The sequence below is a fragment of the Idiotropiscis lumnitzeri genome, chromosome 17 (assembly GCF_059441095.1).
Source record: "Idiotropiscis lumnitzeri isolate Australia: NSW breed Sydney's pygmy pipehorse chromosome 17, RoL_Ilum_1.0, whole genome shotgun sequence".
Lineage (NCBI taxonomy): Eukaryota > Metazoa > Chordata > Actinopteri > Syngnathiformes > Syngnathidae > Idiotropiscis > Idiotropiscis lumnitzeri.
This window is the reverse complement of record NC_142407.1, coordinates 16,403,257-16,422,037: the sequence shown is the minus strand read 5'-3', so window position 1 is coordinate 16,422,037 and position 18,781 is coordinate 16,403,257. Positions and strand designations below refer to the sequence as shown.

The 18,781-nt window shown below is 44.7% G+C and overlaps 2 protein-coding genes across 4 annotated transcripts; one reads left to right on the top strand and one right to left on the bottom strand.

Moving 5' to 3' along the window:
- Positions 1-470: 470 nt before the first annotated feature.
- usp28 (ubiquitin specific peptidase 28) lies at positions 471-13,313 on the bottom strand. Of its 3 annotated transcripts, none has more exons than XM_088280180.1 (26): positions 13,163-13,313; positions 11,523-11,600; positions 11,244-11,364; positions 10,954-11,038; positions 10,545-10,707; positions 9,088-9,174; positions 8,880-9,017; positions 8,744-8,814; positions 8,140-8,216; positions 7,920-8,068; positions 7,709-7,836; positions 7,472-7,567; positions 7,228-7,389; positions 6,557-6,756; positions 6,407-6,477; positions 5,795-6,023; positions 5,295-5,618; positions 4,833-4,948; positions 4,171-4,464; positions 3,852-3,947; positions 3,575-3,753; positions 2,804-2,882; positions 2,346-2,425; positions 2,158-2,281; positions 1,819-2,017; positions 471-1,416 (listed from the first exon to the last, which is right to left on the bottom strand). In XM_088280180.1, exons 1-26 carry the CDS (start codon positions 13,205-13,207, stop codon positions 1,241-1,243), a joined length of 3,567 nt encoding a protein of 1,188 aa, XP_088136306.1. In that variant the 5' UTR covers positions 13,208-13,313; the 3' UTR covers positions 471-1,240. The 3 variants fall into 3 exon arrangements, 2 of the variants coding, with proteins under 2 accessions (XP_088136306.1, XP_088136307.1); XM_088280181.1 differs by having other exon boundaries at positions 11,523-11,597; XR_015839636.1 differs by lacking the exons at positions 471-1,416; positions 1,819-2,017; positions 2,158-2,281 and having other exon boundaries at positions 2,345-2,425; positions 2,611-2,882.
- A 570-nt stretch (positions 13,314-13,883) lies between these two features.
- On the top strand, positions 13,884-18,370 carry htr3b (5-hydroxytryptamine (serotonin) receptor 3B). The gene is made up of 9 exons (XM_088279650.1): positions 13,884-14,030; positions 14,254-14,417; positions 14,580-14,624; positions 14,712-14,821; positions 15,069-15,238; positions 15,709-15,866; positions 17,162-17,372; positions 17,466-17,660; positions 17,867-18,370. Exons 1-9 carry the CDS (start codon positions 14,000-14,002, stop codon positions 18,130-18,132), a joined length of 1,350 nt encoding a protein of 449 aa, XP_088135776.1. The 5' UTR covers positions 13,884-13,999; the 3' UTR covers positions 18,133-18,370.
- The last annotated feature ends 411 nt before the right edge of the window (positions 18,371-18,781 follow it).

Genomic DNA, 18,781 nt, shown 5'->3' with positions numbered 1-18,781 from the left:
AGTGTCAGTGAGTGCATGACATCTACTGTCATGCTGCCATCTGTTATTTATGAAGCATCTCCATTTATGGCTCTGGATGTTTTTGTAGGAGATGCCTCCCAAATCCCCCCTCTGCATTGCTCCAGTGATGGACTGCATGTTGGACAGCTGCCACTGGCCCAGCCATCATTTATGCATTGAAAAACTACTCAGGATTTTTTCTGAACAAATTATACATCAACATAAAACCTGGTACAACACTTCCAGGCAATTTTTTTTAGGAAAAGCAGACCGCAAACAGGTGTTTATTTTGGTTTAATCAGAGGCACTCTAAATGGTGCCAGCTGGATGGTTTAAATGTGACTGGTCAATTCTGAACATCCACATCCCCAATTATAAGAGGGCGTGCATTATCTTTTAGGAGAAAGAAAACCCCTCTCTTTTGTGTCGGACTGGTTATGGGTCACACTGATAGTGGAAAAAGTTTAGAAATAATTTATCGTGGTCTCTTTATTTTTCACAAACAATTGTATGTGAACAGGGTAGAGTCTTATATCCACCGTGTAGAGATGGTATGAAATAATTTGCACGAAATTTAAAACATCGAGTATAAGCCGAGAGGCGATGGTGGCATCGGTGGCATATGAAACAGAAACAAGTTGTTTTTAGATTTCAAAATGTCATTGGAAAAGATTGATATACCCATATGGTAAAGCTTTCACATCATCATCACATTTTGCTTTTTTACATGTTTGCCCCCAGAAGGATCGATGTCACTGCAAAAAAAGTTTCATGAATGGGCCTCTTACGATTTACTCTATTGCACTTTCCTCTAATCACAATTCACAATCGACTTACTGAGATTCAACTATAGACTGTGACTTACCAAAGTCACAAAGTAAAAATACAAAATACATATTTAGAAAAAAAAAGGCATTATTTTTCATAGCTGTCGTGCGTGCACATAATCCCACTTATGTGTCACTTCCTGGAACAACTCGTGCTTAACTACATTTCCATCATCGATTGATCAGGAAAATGAACAAGTGATTAAGTGCCTCAAGACATGATGAACGACAATCGGTGGAGTCTTCATTCTCCACCCATCCCTTGTACTATTGCGTGTCAAAATGGCTGCTTACTAAGTTTAACCGCCTAATGCTTACACGGCTAGCGACACACTTGACAGGAAATGACACACAAGCCACAACGTGGCAGTCCGTCGGCCATCTGGCGAGGATGCAAAGTCAGTTGAGTGACGTTACTTGACGGCAACCACGGTGGTGTTGCGGATGGACTCCATGACGGCGGCCAGGCGGCTGCACAGGTCATGAGCCTGGTTCACATGAACCTTGGGGGGGTCTTTGAGAACAACCGTCTCAGCCGAACAGTCCAGGACCCGTGGCAGGAATTCGCCCAGTTTCATCTGCAGCGAGTCTGCACATAAAAGGAGAGAGCTGCTAAGATTGGAGGTTGGTTTGGGAAGATAAAGAAAGAGAACCGGGCCTAATTTCATATTTTTTTTACCCCTGTATTCATCAAAGACAGCAAAGGCCCAATTGTTGGAAAGTGCAATGAGAGGTAACGCAGAGCTCAAGTGGAGAATATTCAGTGTGACACATGCGATGAACCCACGCGGATGAGTGACGTGCGGTGCTGACTCTGCAGATTCCCGTAGCAGATGACGACCAAAAAGACAAGACCCGTGATGACGAGGATAACTTCACACACCCGACGGTGTATTTACAAGAATGCTTTTCACACCCGGTGTGTGGGGTCTTTCACAAAATTGCTGCGTGTGTATCATGCTTAAAAAAAGATGTGCTTTGACATTCATACCGTCCATGTCCTGTCCCAGACAGCAGCACCACTGACTGCGGATGCTCTCCATGGTGTCGCGGTCCTCCTGCGATGGCGGCGTCTCGCGGCTCATCAGGTGCAGGCACGGGATGACCGCTTCGTCCATGATGGCCACGCCCTCCTCCACCTTGCTCTCGTCGCCGCTGGCGAAGAGCCGAGTCGCGCTTTCGTTCAGGCTCTGAGGCGGGGAAGTGACGTGGACGGAATGGACCTCTGTTATCTTCTCCACGCAACTTGAAATTTCTTATTATTTCTTTGCACCGAAGCAAAAACGCTCTCGAAAATGAAACCGGCAAACTCGAATGCGGTGTCACTCACAGTGAGGCACTTCCTCCTGTAAAGTGCAATCAGAGATGTGTCCACGCCGCGTTTCTCTCCGCTCGTCAGCAGGGCGGCGTTGGCGTCGTACGCGTGAGCCAGATAGGTCAGAGCCTCTCGCATCCTGGCAAGCAAAAAATAAATGAAAAGAAATCACCCGAACTTGCTAACGATGCGGGAACACTTACTTGCCGTGCTGGTAGTGCTCCAGTCCGGTCAGCAGGTAGATGAAGACGGTCCGGAACGTTCTGTAGTCGTCGTGCCACTGCTGTGGGATTTTGCAAATGCGTTTTAGTAAACTTTGCATGTCAATTATTATCTATTCATTGAATCCAAGCAGGTCTTGTGCTTCTCAAATTTTGATCGTAATTCCACTAAGACCTAGTTACACTGAGGAGTTACTCAGTCAGTTAAACATTTTCAAAAATGAAATAAGAAAAAGTAAATTCAGACCTTGTAAAAAAAATCTTTGAGAGGGAAAAAGTCAAATGAATCCCAGCGTATTAGTCCATAATACATCTTCATTTAAAAATGAAATAAGTCAATGAAAGTTAAAGTTAAATTACTTCCTGAACGGAAGGGAAAAAATCCAAAATCAAATCAGTCCCTGCAAAGAGGAAATAAATTGCTCGGCTCCACGAAGTACCAGATACTCATCCATGTCCATGTCTTCCGGCTTGATGAGACGCAGCTTGGCTCGAGCTTCCCTCATGATACTGATGGCTCTGCAAGACCAACAGCGGGAACTTTTACAGTATTTGTTTATTTTTTTTTAATGACTGCTTGATTTCAAACTAAACCACAACGTTCCGTACAAATGTGTCAAATGAGAAAGACGTGGAAATTCGCTCACGGATGTTCAGTTTGCTTTTGTTAGTTATTACAATTTGGACACTAGATGGCGCTATTCACGCACATTTTGCATTGAGGTCAGTTGATGAAAATGTTTTTGGCTTTTATAAATCTACGCGGGCTAAATGTTGCACACATTGTGTGCTGCATACAAAACATGTCCTTTTGGCACCACAGCGTGAAAATGTACAAACTTTCCACAAACTTTAGATCGAGAAATATGAATAAAACACTGCCAAAGTCGAGGACACAGTTGAAACGCATGAGAATGACATTTTTATATTCCTTGTTATTTAATGGATTGACTCATAGAATTTGAGTAAAAACGGGTCTCATTCTAGACCCACAACTAAAAGTGAATGTTGTATTTGCTGCTGTAACACCTCAAATTTCCCAATTGTGGGACTAATAAAGGACATCTTTATCTTTATCTTTTATTTTATACTTACGACAAACACTGATGTTAGGTAATACTTGATGCAAAAGTAGTTGGCAAAAAACCAACTGTCAAGGCAGACATAGGAACAAGATATCTTGTCCATCGATCAGGAAGCATTTGCGTCACCTCTCATCGAAGCTGAGGTTGCGATCGGTGAACTGCTCGAGCAGCGTCCTCTCGATGACGCGTTTGGGCGCTTTGTTCTGGAAGAAGTAGACGAGAGCGTGCTGCAGGCGCGCGTCCTCCCGCGGCGTCGTCTCCTCCTGGGAGAGCTCATACAAGCGCGAGTACTCCTCGTGGAAGGCCTGGCGGAGGCGTTTGGATTTGAAATCCAATTTGAATTGACCGTAATGTGTATAAATTGGCGCAGTATGAAAAGATATGTTCCAACACAACAACCAACCTTAATGAGTCCAGCTTCGGGGCCCTCGGAGTCGAACGCTTGTCTGGCCTTTGCGATGGCGAGAATGATGCCCTGCATGGCTGGGGTCAACATCATCTGTCAGATGATGAGACATTTAAAAAAACAAACCAAACAGTTCAGCATCACAAAGCAATTTTCAAGGATTTTTAACAATGTTCAAAACAGGAAAAATACAGTGACTTCAGGGACCTCTTGTATGTGGAATACAAAATGACCCCCCCCCACTTCTTGGACATTTTCCTTAATTTCTCAATGTGAGCTACAGTACAAAGTTGTGTTTGGAGTGTCAGCCGCTTACCTCTTCATTGTATCCGTCAGCGTCCGCCCTCACCATGATCCTGCCCACGTTGGGGATTTCCACCTCGGACACCTCGTTCTCAACCTGCCGCCGACGTGTGGGCACCTGCTGCTCCTGCTGCTCCTCGCCCTCCCGATCCGCTTCATGCTGAGCATGTTCCTCTGAGGAAGCCTCGGCAACACCTGGAGCCCTTTCTTCAAATACTCCCTCCTCCTCTTCCACCTTTGTGTCTTCCTTCTTCACCGTGAGGTCTGACGGCAAATTACTGCTGAGCTCAACATCGGGAGCAGGAGTCTGGCATGGAGCAGACAAACATGACCATCAATCAGTCAATCAAGTTGCACTAGTGAAAGTCATGGGAAGCGGGAGACATCTGGGGAATGCCGCGTGGATGTAGAATGTTTGCGTTGCACTCAACACACGCACATACTTCACTTTGCCATTCATAGAGCGCAACGTCCACTTTCTCGCAAAGCTGTCCAACTCATCATGTGTGCACGCCCTTTTCTTTATCTGTACATTTCAGCGTGACGTAAGCACAGCCTGAATTCCCATCACTTTGTCACTTTATTAACCGAGTGGCCTGGAATATATGACCCGTATTCTACAAAGCGGGGAGGGGGTAAGTGTGGCAACAGGTGGTTTCACGGGGCTTAACCCACCTGACTTTGAGGCTCTTTATCAGCTGTGGCGGCGTCAGCACACTGGTTGTGCCCCGGGGTGTCGCCCTTGTCGGGCTCGCCGTCATTTGCCTGAGGGGTTGCTGCGACCTCGGATTCTTTACAGGGAGGGAAAGAGAGAGACAATTATTCTCCTGGTTTTGTCGATTGAATTCATGGTCATCGACGTTATTATTAATATAATGCATACTGTGTGGACAACATTATAATGTTATAATGAAAGTGACGATATCCTTCATTGAAAAATATATATTAAAGCACAACTGTTACAGTCTGCTTGCATTGGGGCTTTTATTATTACAATTTAGTACCTGAATTAAGTTCTTTTAGATTAGATTTGCCAATATTTTAACCCATATTTTATATTGATGAACACTTTTCTCTATTTTAATATTTATGGTTAATACTGCTAGGTTTTCAAGACCCCAATGAGTCACTGGAGACCTTCAAGTGGGCCTGCAGAGTCTGGCTCTGGATCACGCTGAGCTTCTGCTTGCGGTTGCGAAGCTCCCTGGGCCGCCTCCTCGGTCTGCTGGGGGCCCGACTGCGGCAGCGGCTCGACGGAAGCCGAGGGTTTAGGGTCATGGTCGCCGGCGATGCAATGCGCGGACTCGCCCTGAGGCGCCGCCGCTGCCTGGCGAAGTTGCTCCTCCCACTCGCTGAGCTCCTGCTGGAACCAGCGGTTGTCCTGGTGCACGTAACGTCTCAGGACGGGTGGCAGCGAGTCCATGCCGTGCAGCACCTGGCCCGTCTCGTCATCTGTGTGTTCTGAATGGAAGGACGGTAGCTATTATTACACTTTTATGATGAGGATTATTATTATATTACCTTAATTTATTCATATGTATATATATATAATTTATAGTTGACAAAAAAGAGAATGTGTAGGTCAAGTTTCAAGTTTAAGCAGAAAACATTTAAGACCATCGGTGGCAGTACAGTACCATTAATAAGATGTGGTCGTCGGTCATCGATGTACATCAGACAGTATGCGCTGGCGTTGGTCATGCCGCCAAAAGAGTCTCGTTCCAGCTCCTCCCACGACGACTCTGTGATACTGATGTCATTGTACTTCATCCAGCGCTGGTTGGCGTGGTCGTAAATGTACGCCCAATAGTGGCCCGCTGAGGCCTGGCCCTCGTGGACCAGCACCGCGTGGAGTCTATAGGGTACCTAAGCAAAAATAAGAACAACAAAAACGTATATGAGAAAACATTCCGGAATTCACTCCCTGTTTTACAAGATAAAAAAAATATGAAGTTGTAATTTTACAAGACACAAACATAATGAGAATAAAAAATGGTGTTAAAAAAGTTGAGATTTTACTAGAATAGTCCAAGTCCAAATGTGAGTTTGTTTTAAAGAGGAAAATAACTTCAATAATTTTCAATTTGGCCCTAATACTTGAGTACAGAATTGTATCTGTCAAATGAAATCATCATTTAACCAGGACAAAAATCTCAAATTCTTGACGTTCTTCTAACTGCAGACATTTTACACGTTATCCTTACGCAAATCAAGAGTTGAACGTAAGGTGAGTCCACGGAAAACATTACCTGGCAGAGGCCGTTGTCTGAGTACATGCCCTCCAGCGTCTGACTGAGTCTGTCAATGTTGGCCTTTAGCTCTACGACGGCAAAACAACACGAGCAAGGAGGGAATAAATCCAAACGACTGATTCCAATAACGAAAAGCTCCCGGCGTACCGCTGATGTCGTTCTCCACTTCGGTCCTCCATCGCTGGAGGCAGCCTTTAACAAAGTGCAGCTCCTCCTCGGTGACGCTGTGGGGCGCCGGGTGAGATGGGCAGTCGGCGGCGTGCCGGCACTGGGTGAAGGGCTTGTAGATGGGGGTGCGCTGGCAGCTGGACACCAGGCCTTCCTCCTCCCCTGCACCTGCTGCCTCACTGAGGGAAGAAAGATTGTTTTCATCAATCCGTCCAAACATTTTCCGTTGTGCAATGGCGTCCTGTGACGCTGCCCATATAGAAACAGTTCATAATACTCATGATGTTCTTATAAAGTCCACTTTGACTTGACATAAATTGCCATAGTGTTCCAATCAAATGTAAAAGTTCTTTAAAAGGTAAGGCGTCTTGGACAATAAATGCCAACGTGTTGTGCCTACAAACAACTGGTAAATTCTCTCCAGGTAATGTATTAAAACAAGTTAACTGAAATACAAGTGTAAAAAGAAGTTATACAAGCATTTTAAACTTTCACTCATTCGTTGCCATTGACGGCTATGGACGCCAACGAGTACATTTATTTTACCTGTGCTGGCAGAGGTAATTAAGTGCCAAGTATCGATCATATTGGGTTCCACTTGAAAAAAATAATTGAATTGTATTGAAAGATTTTTCATCGTATCATCTCACCTGTCCTCCTGGTTGGCGTTCTCGCCGAGTGGGTGGCAAGGAGGAGTGGGAGCATCTTCAGCAGGGGAAACTGTGGAAGGCCTGGTGGAGGCAAACTCGAACACAAACTGCAGCATGTCGGCCAGAGGGTACTTGTTGGGTCCTGAGCCGTAGTTTTGATAACTACGGAGAAAGACAAGTGATGCCAATTAGTGCCACTGTCACATGAAGTGGAGAAGATTGAACATCGAGGACTTGACGGGACCATTGCAGTTTCTGTTGAAGAGCTGCAAGCTGCTCCTTCAGTTTTTTCACTTCTCCTCTCCTCTCATGTGTACACATCAGGTTTTTGTGAAGATATCTGGAAACAAATGTGAGCAAGAATGGATCATTACCTCTCACAACAACTAACGAAGCAACTGCAACATGGGCCGTTTGAACATGAAAACTGTGCTTAAGTATCGGAAAAAAAAAAAAAAAAAAAAAGACGGAATGTGGTCACCTGTCCATGTAGATGATTTGCGGAAACTCCAGTTTCTTGTGTATCTTCTCGGGACGGCCGAGCTGCGTGTTGAACTCAAATCTGGACAGTTCAAATGTCAAAACAGGTGGCAACTTTTTGAACCATCTCTACAAAAAAAATAAAAAATAAAATAAAAATAAATACTTTCAATATATCTTACGCATAATGAAAGTATCCTAACACTCCCGACCTCTCGACCAGATGGAGCACCGTGCTCTGCATGGAGCGACTCGATGTCCCTCTCCACCATGGCACCTTCCAGGCATTCGTCCAGGTTGTCGAAGCCGTTCACTTGCAAAGGGTACTGGCCAAACTGCTCAATGTTACATAGCACTTGACCTAAATAAAACGCACGTACGCGTGAGTGCGTCCATTTGGGTCACGACAATATCGCCGAAGCTTGCACTCACCCTCGTGCTTCCGCTCGGTCACAAAGGTGCCATAGAAAAGTTGGACCATGGGGTTGTTTAGTTTGTCTGTTGCATTGCTGAAAGCAAAACACAATCGAGTATTCATGTCAAACCTTGATGCAAAATACAAAAAAAAAAAAAACAGAAAAAGTCTGTTTTAGTTTAATGATAGAGTCCTTTCTTGAGTCAATTTTTTTTAAGTCACAAAGGTAGTTTAGCTGTGCATTAAATTATTTGAGCAGTCGCAAATGCAATTTGTGCGAGAGTAGGATAAAGATGATGAGCTTTCCACATACGCAGCGAAGCTTTGTTGCGACTTGAAGCAAAGATCAAGAACCTTCATTACGCGCCGCCTATTTTTGGTGCAGTTTTGGAGTAAAAGAAAAAAAGAAAATGGCCACCTAGTGGACTCCAGCCCATTTTTTCTTGTCCCGACATTTTCTTAGAGTCCCTTCATACATTTTATGCTTGTAGTTTTTTAGTTGGCATTCAAGTATGTTTTTAAAAGGTTACAATGAAAATTGTGACATTTTTATTTTTGTATTTTGGCGTTGCAGATTTCCACCCATTGAACACATCTCATATCACCTCTTCTCGGACTTACTCTCCATTGGCGGCCAGCTGAAACGCGTCTTCTAACCAGTCGAGCAGTTTATGGGAGAACTCGCTCACGTCCTGAAAAAGTAAGGATAAATGGAATCAGTCGGCGTACGCAAAGATTGCTGGCGTATGGATTGCACCTGTTGGGCCTCGCTGGTCCTAAACGCCTCTCGCAGAAGCTCCACGGCAGCCGAGGGGTCGACAAAGCGGCGTGTGGAGCCCACCATGAGGGCAAAGAGGCAGCGCAACTCCTGCATGAAGGCCATGTTCCGCTTGTCCTGGCAGCACAAATTGAGACACAACACTTCAGTCTTCCACCACCACCACGACGACGACCAAGATACTCACCGCGTGGCTCTTACACCTGTCCAGGATTTGCTCTGACAGACGGTAGTTGAGTACGAGCCTTTTGAAAACAGGCAGGTGGAAAAGTGACTGCAACAAAACAAGAAAGATTCATGTAGCGGAACTTTGTTGTGCTTATTACCAGCGCCAAGGCTGCCTTGCCAGTTGGCAGGATCACACAAAAACATGGCCCTCGCCCTCGTTGAGGCGTTTACTGCTACCTTCATTCTTTTCTGCGGAGAAAATGACTCACCTAATGTTACGGAACATTACTTAGTTTGGATTTCACTTTCCGCATAACGAACACGCGCATAATCTCGACTTTCCTTTCAGCCCCGATGTGCGTTTCTTGCAAAGAGAAAATTAGTCTCATGTGTCATGAGCATGCGTCCCGAATTGAGCGCTTATGTGTCCTCCTGATAACATTTGAGTGGGAAATTCAATGGAGCCCAACCTCAGCATTGCAGTCACCGGTAGCCACGGAAAATAACGAGAGCTTAAGAGTGGTCACTTTGAGAGCATCATTTAATTTGGGAGATCATATTCGCCGCTGTTGAGTCTACAACAAAACAAAAAGTGTATCATATGATTGATCCACTGTATCATATACCATTACGACATCAATTAAAAAAAAAAAACAACTTCAATTTGGAGCTTGAACAGCTTCTCTTCTCTTCTCTCACTCGACTTCGGCTCAGTCAGCATTAAAAGGATCATCTTGCATTTTTGTTGGCTTTTTTTTGGCGCTGCCACCACAATTGAGAACGACGATGACGATAGAACAGGAAATTCATTTTTATTCAGTTTATGGAACGGATTTCCAGCATAAAATATCAGTCAGTTTAAGTACCGCCAGGTCACACAGTCGCCATAACGTTTGGTTATTCGCCAGGTACAAGACTCAAGTCAAGCTAAGAAACCATTTATCGACTCAACTTTCAACATTACAGCTTTCAACTTTTTTTTTTTCAAAGTTTTGGATATATTTTCCATATCTCAGTAATAAATTCAAGCACAAAAGGCTCATTTCAATGCTCAGAATTTTCCGTGCGCCGAACCACAGCACCGTCCTCCTCGTTGTCCCTAATCAAGAGGCCAACCTTTACAGACTTTTTTGGGAAATGGCTTGTGACTTGAAATCAACATGAAAGGAGGAAAACTGTTTTTTTTTTTCATTTTAACGCGAAAAGCTTCTCCTTTTTGTCACTGTATGACAGTTGAGAATATAAAAAGCCCAATGCATCGTTCATGAGGAGACACATCATTCAATTAGTACGGCAGGGAAAATGATTACAAAACATTGCCAGAACAATGGTTTTAAGAAAAATGTGGACTGTTTTTACAAAGGGGAAAATAAATCAGCCTTTGCTCACGGAATGCCGTTTTGGACTGAAAGTAAGAGAGGATGCAAAAGTCCACATCTATAAATGTTTCTCGAGCTATTGCAAGCTTCTACTCACCTGGATGACGGCGCTGAACCAGCATGTGTTGCCCACGTTGCGAATGCCGACGGGCCAGTCGTCCTTGCGGATCCAGTCTGCGGGGCTGCTCATGTCGCTCTGGGCCTCGCATCTCTTCCTCTTGCTCCTTGCAGAGTTCTCCTCAGCACTGGCCTCCAGAGCCCTGCCAAGACGGCGGCACATTCAGACACTTGATATGCAGAGTGAACCCTCGCATACCTGCGCTCGGACATCCGCGAGTTCACCTATTTGCTACCTTCTGTTTGTTCCATAAAGTGCGAGCGTGCATTTGTGTGACGTCATGTCCGTTTGGGCGAGTATGCTAGCTAAGACCATCAAATAGCAAAAGTTCACAGTCGAAACATAAGAGTGTGTTTTGAGTGGATGAAAAATAATCATCGGTTGGTACCGATGGAACTCTCGCTCCTCTTCCTGAGCCTTGTGGGACTCCTGCAGGCTCAGCTCGATGGCCGTTTGGAGCTCATCGTGAGCGTCTGAAAAAAGAGATCAGTTTTACAATCGATATTTCATTTTCCTGGAATTTTTTAAATGGGACACAGAGTGGACCAATAGTAACAAGCAATCAATTTTAGAATCCTAAAATCTGTAAACCTTCCCCAATTAAAAAGCGCTGTTCCCCTACCAAACGCCTGCATGCAATGAAAAAAAAGTCATGAATAAATATTCCATGGAGAATACCTTTCTGTCCGTCCCAGGCTCCCACGGGCGTCCTGGACTTTTGTGGTTCTCCTGGATCTTGAACCTCCACTGGCTGACTTGTCAACAGTCCGACGGCGTGTCCGATGTCACCTCGACTGGCCTTAAAGAGAGAAGGCGGGAAATGATCGGGATAGAAACGTACACTGGATATATATACACACACGCACAGGGCAATTCCTTAGACCTCATTCTAATGACATCCAATATATGATCTGCATCAAAAACATGAAAGAGAACAAAAATGGCCTTTTATCTTACTTTTAAAGCTCTGCAGAGAATCTGCGGATCCTGGATGCCGGTGATCTCCCTCAGCTGGTTAATTAGCATCTCAGTCTGCTGAGGAAACATAAGCAACAGTTTGCATAATTTACAAATCATTTTTTAGATGAGTATAAAAAGTCTACACACCCCTGTTAAAATTCAGCCTTGGTTTTATTGGACTGCAACACATCTTCTGACGTGTGTGAGGGAGATTTTGCTAAGGTAACAAAGTGGGAACAACACACACGGCGTACACAGGACCTCAGGCAAGCAAACTCCCTTGCTATCAATGATGTGAATTTTTCATTTTCATGATTGAAATATTGAACATCCAAATTGGCTTCTGTTGTGTTCTCCCTTCTCACTGTGCAGTCATTATTTAGTTATCAACAAATCTAAAACAGCAACATGACCAAGTATTTAAATGAGTCGGATACAGCACCTTTGCGTGTTTGCCTACCCGTGTGAAAGTGACGATGCCTCGTGAGGCTGACGGATAGCAATGTGACGCACATGAGCACGACAAATGTCCAAATGCCAACCTGTCCTTGTCATATGAGGCCAAGACGGTGACTCGGACAGGAGCACAATAAGAATCAACTCTTTGTCCTCAGTGGCAGATGACGCTTCAATAAAATTTGGAAAACCGATCCGAACCCATGACATGAGTCTATCCTTAGCGAGGCTGGTATATCGAAAAGGTATCCCGTCCACATTCTGACATAACTTTGCATGGAAACGAGTACAAACAAACCGTCAGGCGTGTTTTCACCTTGTGGACACATAAAACGTTTAAATGCAAACTTGAGCCTGCTGAGTGAGATGTGCTATATCAAGCCTGCCGCTACAACAGCAGGTGGATGCGTCACACACACACACACACAAACACAGACACACACAGAAAGCCAAGAGCAGGGGGACCAGACTTATATGGCGTCCGGAGTATATCTGAGAACCCCTCGGTTAGCCTCTATTTTAAGCTGCTGACATGGATAGGACGGGCTTCTGTTTATCATTCTGCTCGGCATGTCACCAGACTCCATCACAAAGCTCCCTCACTCTCTCTCTTTCTCCACATACTACAAACACTGTACTAAACAAATATTTCAAGTTTGATGACACAAAGGATCAGTCTTGCCACTTTAAATACTGTTAGAGACCTCAGTGTTCGGTGGGAAAACAGCCGGATTGTCCATTCGTTTGTAGACAAGTGAGAAGATGCAATTAATTGCAGAATGTTTACATGGCGGATTTACTCCATAAATAGATTATAATTTGACAGTGTTAAGACATTCATAACACAATGCCCTAAAAGGAAATTTGAGGTATATTCATAAAATAAGGGTAAAAAATATTATATATGAAACAGAATTTAGGTAAATTGTTTAAATTTCAAGACATGGAAGAGTTAACTTATGTTTCTCTTCTATGTTGATTCTGTATATTATGACCAAAAAAATCAACTTTAACCACTATCGTATTTTTAGCAAGAGTTTTGTGCGACGGCCACAACACAAGAGGAGGTTAGTATCACACTAGTTAGTTTGGGGGATTTCATGCTAACATGTCACTTGTCGTGTTAGTTACACCCCAAGTCGTGCTTTTTTTTTTATTATTATTATTTTTTTTGCGCTCACCGAGTTGGATGAGTTTTCTCCACTTTCGCTCTCTTCAGCTCTCATTGTAAAATCGAAACCAAATTTCCTCCTGTTTTAAAATTTCAACCCCAAGAGCGGAGTCACTGCCACGCCATCTGTCACACGCAGAGAGCGCAGAACCGCCCGCGCGTGCTCGGCTCGTCGGCGTCCAACGTGCGCGCGCCCCAGCTGGCGTCAAATCGGACGCGCGCGCGCAGCCGCGACGTGATTGACAAGGAGGAGTGTGGTGGGAGACCACATGCGGATGATTTTTCCTCCACGTTTTCCCAATGTTAATAGATTAGCAACAATGTTACAAAGTTGTTACAAGAATAAAGTCGTGTAGTTACCAGATTAATACCAAACAATAAATTAGAGCTTTGCACAAAAAATAAAATATTAATATTCTTACCCCTTGTACTTGAACGCCACTCCATTTACCACAGTATAAATAATTTCAAAGTGGAGCACAGTGTAGTGCAGTGTCTTGTTATCTACCAAGTATTGTCTGGTTTTGATAATATCAACAAAAACATTTGAAGAAAAATTAAGAAAAACACATTTGTATTAAATTCACGTTTGTGATGGAACCTCGGTGATAGAACCTCCGGGTTGCATCTAATCTCATGTGTTTCATCCTTCTATGGACGGTATCAGCTTACTCGGGTAGGTGAAGATCAATATCGAAGAAAGTAGAAAAAAAATGTCCACACAAGCCAGGTCTGTGTTCCACCTCTTCACTCTGTATACCAACCGGGCCACGATTTGATGCGACCGAGGATACTTTGATTAAAAAGGGAACAAGAAAAAAAAGAAGAAAGAAGAAAAAGAAGCTTGATGTCCGTCATTTGGTTGCTACTGTTGTCAGGTAAGATGCTGCTCTATTGATTGAAATACAGCACTTCAAATTTTTTTCTTTTTTGAAATCATACAACTAATGCATGTTGACCAAAACATCTTAAACTAAAGTAATCAAGTAGAGGTCATTCTGGTGACGGCACATCCAGTGGAATTTGACAGCACGTCAATGTAAACAACACGATACTTTTCATAACATTCTGAACTGAGAAGGTTTTATCTACGTCTTGTAGTCCTCATGGCTGAAAGTGTTCCGGAGAAGCCGAAAAGATCGGCGCTGAATCAGCTGACGAGAACGCTGCTAAGGAAATATGATTGTGGAGTTCGTCCTGTTCACAAGTGGACCAGTGCGACCACCGTCTTTGTGGACTTCATATTGCAGTCGGTTCTTGATGTGGTAAATGCAAGCCTCTTTGAAAACACTTGAGCGATCATCAATGTTCTTTGGTCAGTTGAGTGCACACCCGTGTTGCTCTGACTTCTGAGGCGATCGGCTTAAAACTTCACTCTGTAACCCTTTAAAAAAAAAAAAAAAAATAAAAATCTGGTTTTCTTTCAGGATTCCAAAACACAGAGTATGACCACAAGTATTTGGTACAGACAGGTAAGGCACTCCAGCATGCTTAGCAAGAAAATGAATGTTCTTAATTAAATGACAAGGTTGGACTAAATTTGCATCACGATTGCTCAGATCTGGACGGATGAGTTTCTGGTTTGGGACCCGGACGAATTTGACGGCATCAACGAGATTTCCCTGCCATCTGACGCCATCTGGATACCTGATATTATCGTCAATGAATTGTAAGTCAACATCAATCCTAATTACCGTATAGTAATATTAAATGAGTATAAAAGTGAATCACTTTTAGGACTTGAAATAATAATCCAGTGTATAACGAACGTAAATGACAGGAAGGATCCTCAAGTTGTGGTATCATTTCCTCTTGCTTCTTCTAGAGCATGACAAACATTTCATCTGCCAAACAAGATCAAAATTCTGACGTGGTGTCAGGCTCTCACCTTACTTCTTTTCTGGCTTCCCCTCCAGCGTGGATGAGGGAAGGTCGCCGCCCATCCCGTACGTCTACGTCAACTCGTCGGGTTGCGTGAAGAACTATCGGCCCATGCAGGTGGTCTTGGCCTGCAGCCTGGAGATGTTTGCCTTCCCATTTGACAAGCAGAATTGTAGCCTCACCTTCCGGAGCTGGCTCCACTCAGGTGGGCCTTCTGTCCAAAAGCCGTACCAACTGGAATATAACGGCGCAACTTGCCATGTGCGCGTCGATACTGAAACATGGATACCACCCATGAGTTCTAAGTGGATGACTTGAAATCCATTTTCAAATCACATTATCAAGAGTTTGGATGCATTTGACGCGCGTTAATGTCACGTGTTAGCATAAATGGAGTGGAAATAACAAAACTATTGAGATCTAGCCGAAATGGTCGGTGGAAACGACGTCCCCCGCCTGAGTTAGTATGCAATGCTCGGCAAGTCAGTCTCTGGCCGTTTCTCAACACCAAAAACGCAGAGCGGTCTCGTGAACTTGTTCAGAACGCACTTGAGAACGTACTTTCAAAGAACGCTCGTCTCTTTGTCACTGGATGGGCTGCCGGTTTTGTCCTTTTTCTAGGATTTGAATCATGTTCTGCTCTTCACCGTTCATTGCCTTCTCCTTCTTCTTCAGTGAAAGAAATCGACTTGGCTCTGTGGCGTAGCGCAGAGGCCATTGCTAACGATCAGAGGGAGTTCATGAATGACGGCGAGTGGGAGCTGCTATCCATACCGTCACGCTACTGGCAGCTGCGGCAGGACGACGCCGATTACGCCCACGTCTGCTTCCACGTACGTTCAGTTTACGTATCTCTTTTCAGAATGATAGCGCAACTGGAATGTTGCCGGTGATTGTGCGCTAATTGATTGATGAGAAGAAAAACATCCACATTGGTGCCATTTCTGGTACCCCGTTGATACACCATGTTCGCATATTTGATGTACTTTGCCGACATTTTACAAACAGATGTCAGTTACCGTTATTTCCAAGTTATGTCAGCTGCCTGATGTTGACCGTCAAGCAAATTGGGACGAGAGCCTTCAGACATGGACTGCAAGTGCAACTTTGGAATCCATGTTTCTCCACAAGTTGCAACAATCTACTTTTTCCTGGCAGAGAGTGCACGTAGAGCAACGGTTAAGTGCAAAGAGACTGGCTGCGACCTTCATGGATTGCTCTCCAAAGGATGAGGCGAGCGCGAAGAAAAGAGGCTCTGATAGACAGGGAAAGGGCGAGTGACCATAATGAGACTGTCTCAGTGGCGGACTGATCAATGGATGTCTTGTTAGCGGCGAGGCAAATGGCCCCATAGCCCTTTTGCAGGTGGAGCGCCGGGATGGCTGCTATTCATGCGGCTCAAAGGAGCCGAGGGCTGTTTGATGAAGGAGAACTTGGTGGATCGCTGAGTAGTAGAGATCATTTATTTGGAAACCAAGTCATTCGTTTTAATACAGTATCATCTGCAAATGATTGTACTGCAGCATGACCTTTATCCAAAACACGTTTTAACACTACAGCGCTTCGATGGATGAGATTCTATATCGGTGCTCATTGGATAAATACCAGTTCAGGGTGTAGTCTGAAACTGAAAAAGAAAAGGAATCGATGGATGATTACATTCAAGTGCTGGTTACTGAAAAAAAAAAAAAAAAAAATTCAATCATTAATTCTTCTTTTCTGCTTGTGGTGTCCATTTTGAATGAGAAGCAAATACGGTTTGGTCATGGGGCAGCTAAGCTATATTTCTTGAAACTACTCAATTGTGAAAGCGTAATTAACAAGATAACTCATAAAAGTCACTCGTCCTTGAACTAGTGATGGCAAAACAAAGCATCCAATTTGCTTCATGGACCAGTTGTTGCATTTTTGAGTCCTCTCGATGGGACTGTTGGTTTAAATAAAGCCTTTCAAAAATGTGCGTTGAACAGAGAGTGCCATCTACAGGAGTCCAAAAATACTACAAGTGGTTCATGAAGCAGATTTGAAGCTTCGTTTAAGCATCGCTACCTTGAACCAATAACGCTGATTTGAAGAATTCAAAGGGTTCCCGGATGAGTCCAGTCGGACGACTTACTTTGTGGTGCAGGTTTTGATCCGAAGGCGCCCCCTGCTGTACGTGGTGAGCCTCCTTATCCCCAGCATCTTCCTCATGATCGTGGACGTGGTGAGCTTCTACCTGCCCGTGAGCAGCGGCACCCGCATCGGCTTCAAAATCAGCACGCTGCTGGGTTACACCCTCTTCAGAGTCAACCTGACGGACGAGCTGCCCGCCACTGCCGTCGCGACGCCGCTCATAGGCAGGAGAAGGATGACTTTGTCTTTGATGCTTTGACCAATCCCAGTTGTTAACTCTCACTGACCTTACCTGAAAAATCCGAACGCGGTCATAGGTGTGTTCTTCGCCGTGTGCATGGCGCTACTCATGCTGAGCCTGATCAAGTCCATCCTGGTGGTGAAACTGCTCCACCACAGCGAAAAGGAGGTACGGGAAATGTCCGTGTCGGCCTGCCTGCTGGACAAGTACGGCCTCGCCGAGAGCACCGTGACGTCCGCCGGAACCCTCGACCGGCTCGACCATTCAGAAGGTACTGTTGAGGGAAAAGATTTCCAGAGTTGGTTTTCCGGTTTTGGTACTTTGGTTGACTGAGGCAAGGGGAGGCCACGAATGTCGCCGCGTTGAGGTCCAAGTATCGGCGAGGTTAGTTCATTCTGGGCAACGAGAAGAAGGATCAGGTTGAGTTTATTTGCATCTGTGTATCTTGCTCACCTTTTCTTTTGCTTTGGTTCCTAGATTTCAATTTTGAGGCCTCACTGGATGAGGACGTGGACTCGCTGACCAACATCCAGGAAAATTCTTTGGGCCTGGAGGGGGTCCTCAGGGAGCTGGTTTGCATCCGTCTGGCCTTTTCCCAGGAGGACGCAGAGTCTTCGGCTCAGGCTGAATGGCTGGCACTCTGCTCAAAGCTCGACCGCTTCCTCTTCCGCCTCTACCTGATTGTTCTGGCTGCGTATGCCGGCACCCTGTTGCTGTTCTGGGCCAGCTGGAGCTTCGCCTGACGACACACGGGGTCCCTCGCCCATCCTCTAACGCTCTTCTCGTTTGCCGTTTTCCTGAGATTCTTCACGCTGCAGAATATTCGGGCCTAAAATAGCATCTGAACACTAGGACGAGAATAGAATACAACAGAAGTGATTTTGTAATGCTTGTCTTGTTTGTCATGTTTGGAGATGACTTTCCCAACGGAATATCCTTAACAATTTGCTTGACTTTGTTCTCCACGAAGGTTTGTCAAACTTGCTTGTAACCTACTTGTCTTTCTAAATAAAACATTACTGTCATGGTCAGTTTGCCAAGTGCGTTTCCTTGAGTTGTTTCTTGTCATGCAGCGGCGTTGTATAGAGCGCAGAAAACACGGGACTAAAATCCGTTTGAATGATTCCCCAACAGTGGCAATGTACTTAGTGATACTGCATAATGAGACGACACTCAGGGGAAGGAACGGAGCGCTGCTCTGATCGCGCTCCTACTTTCATGCCGCCGCCACAAAACGGATCAATAAAAGCCATTCATGGCTCGGCGACGGCTGCGTCTCCACTCCCCGGTGGCTTCTTAATAGTCTGGATGAGAATATCAAAAGTGCGCCAGAGAAACCCGCCAGTGGAAGGATCTATATGAATGCAATTTTCACACTATCTCATCTGCCAG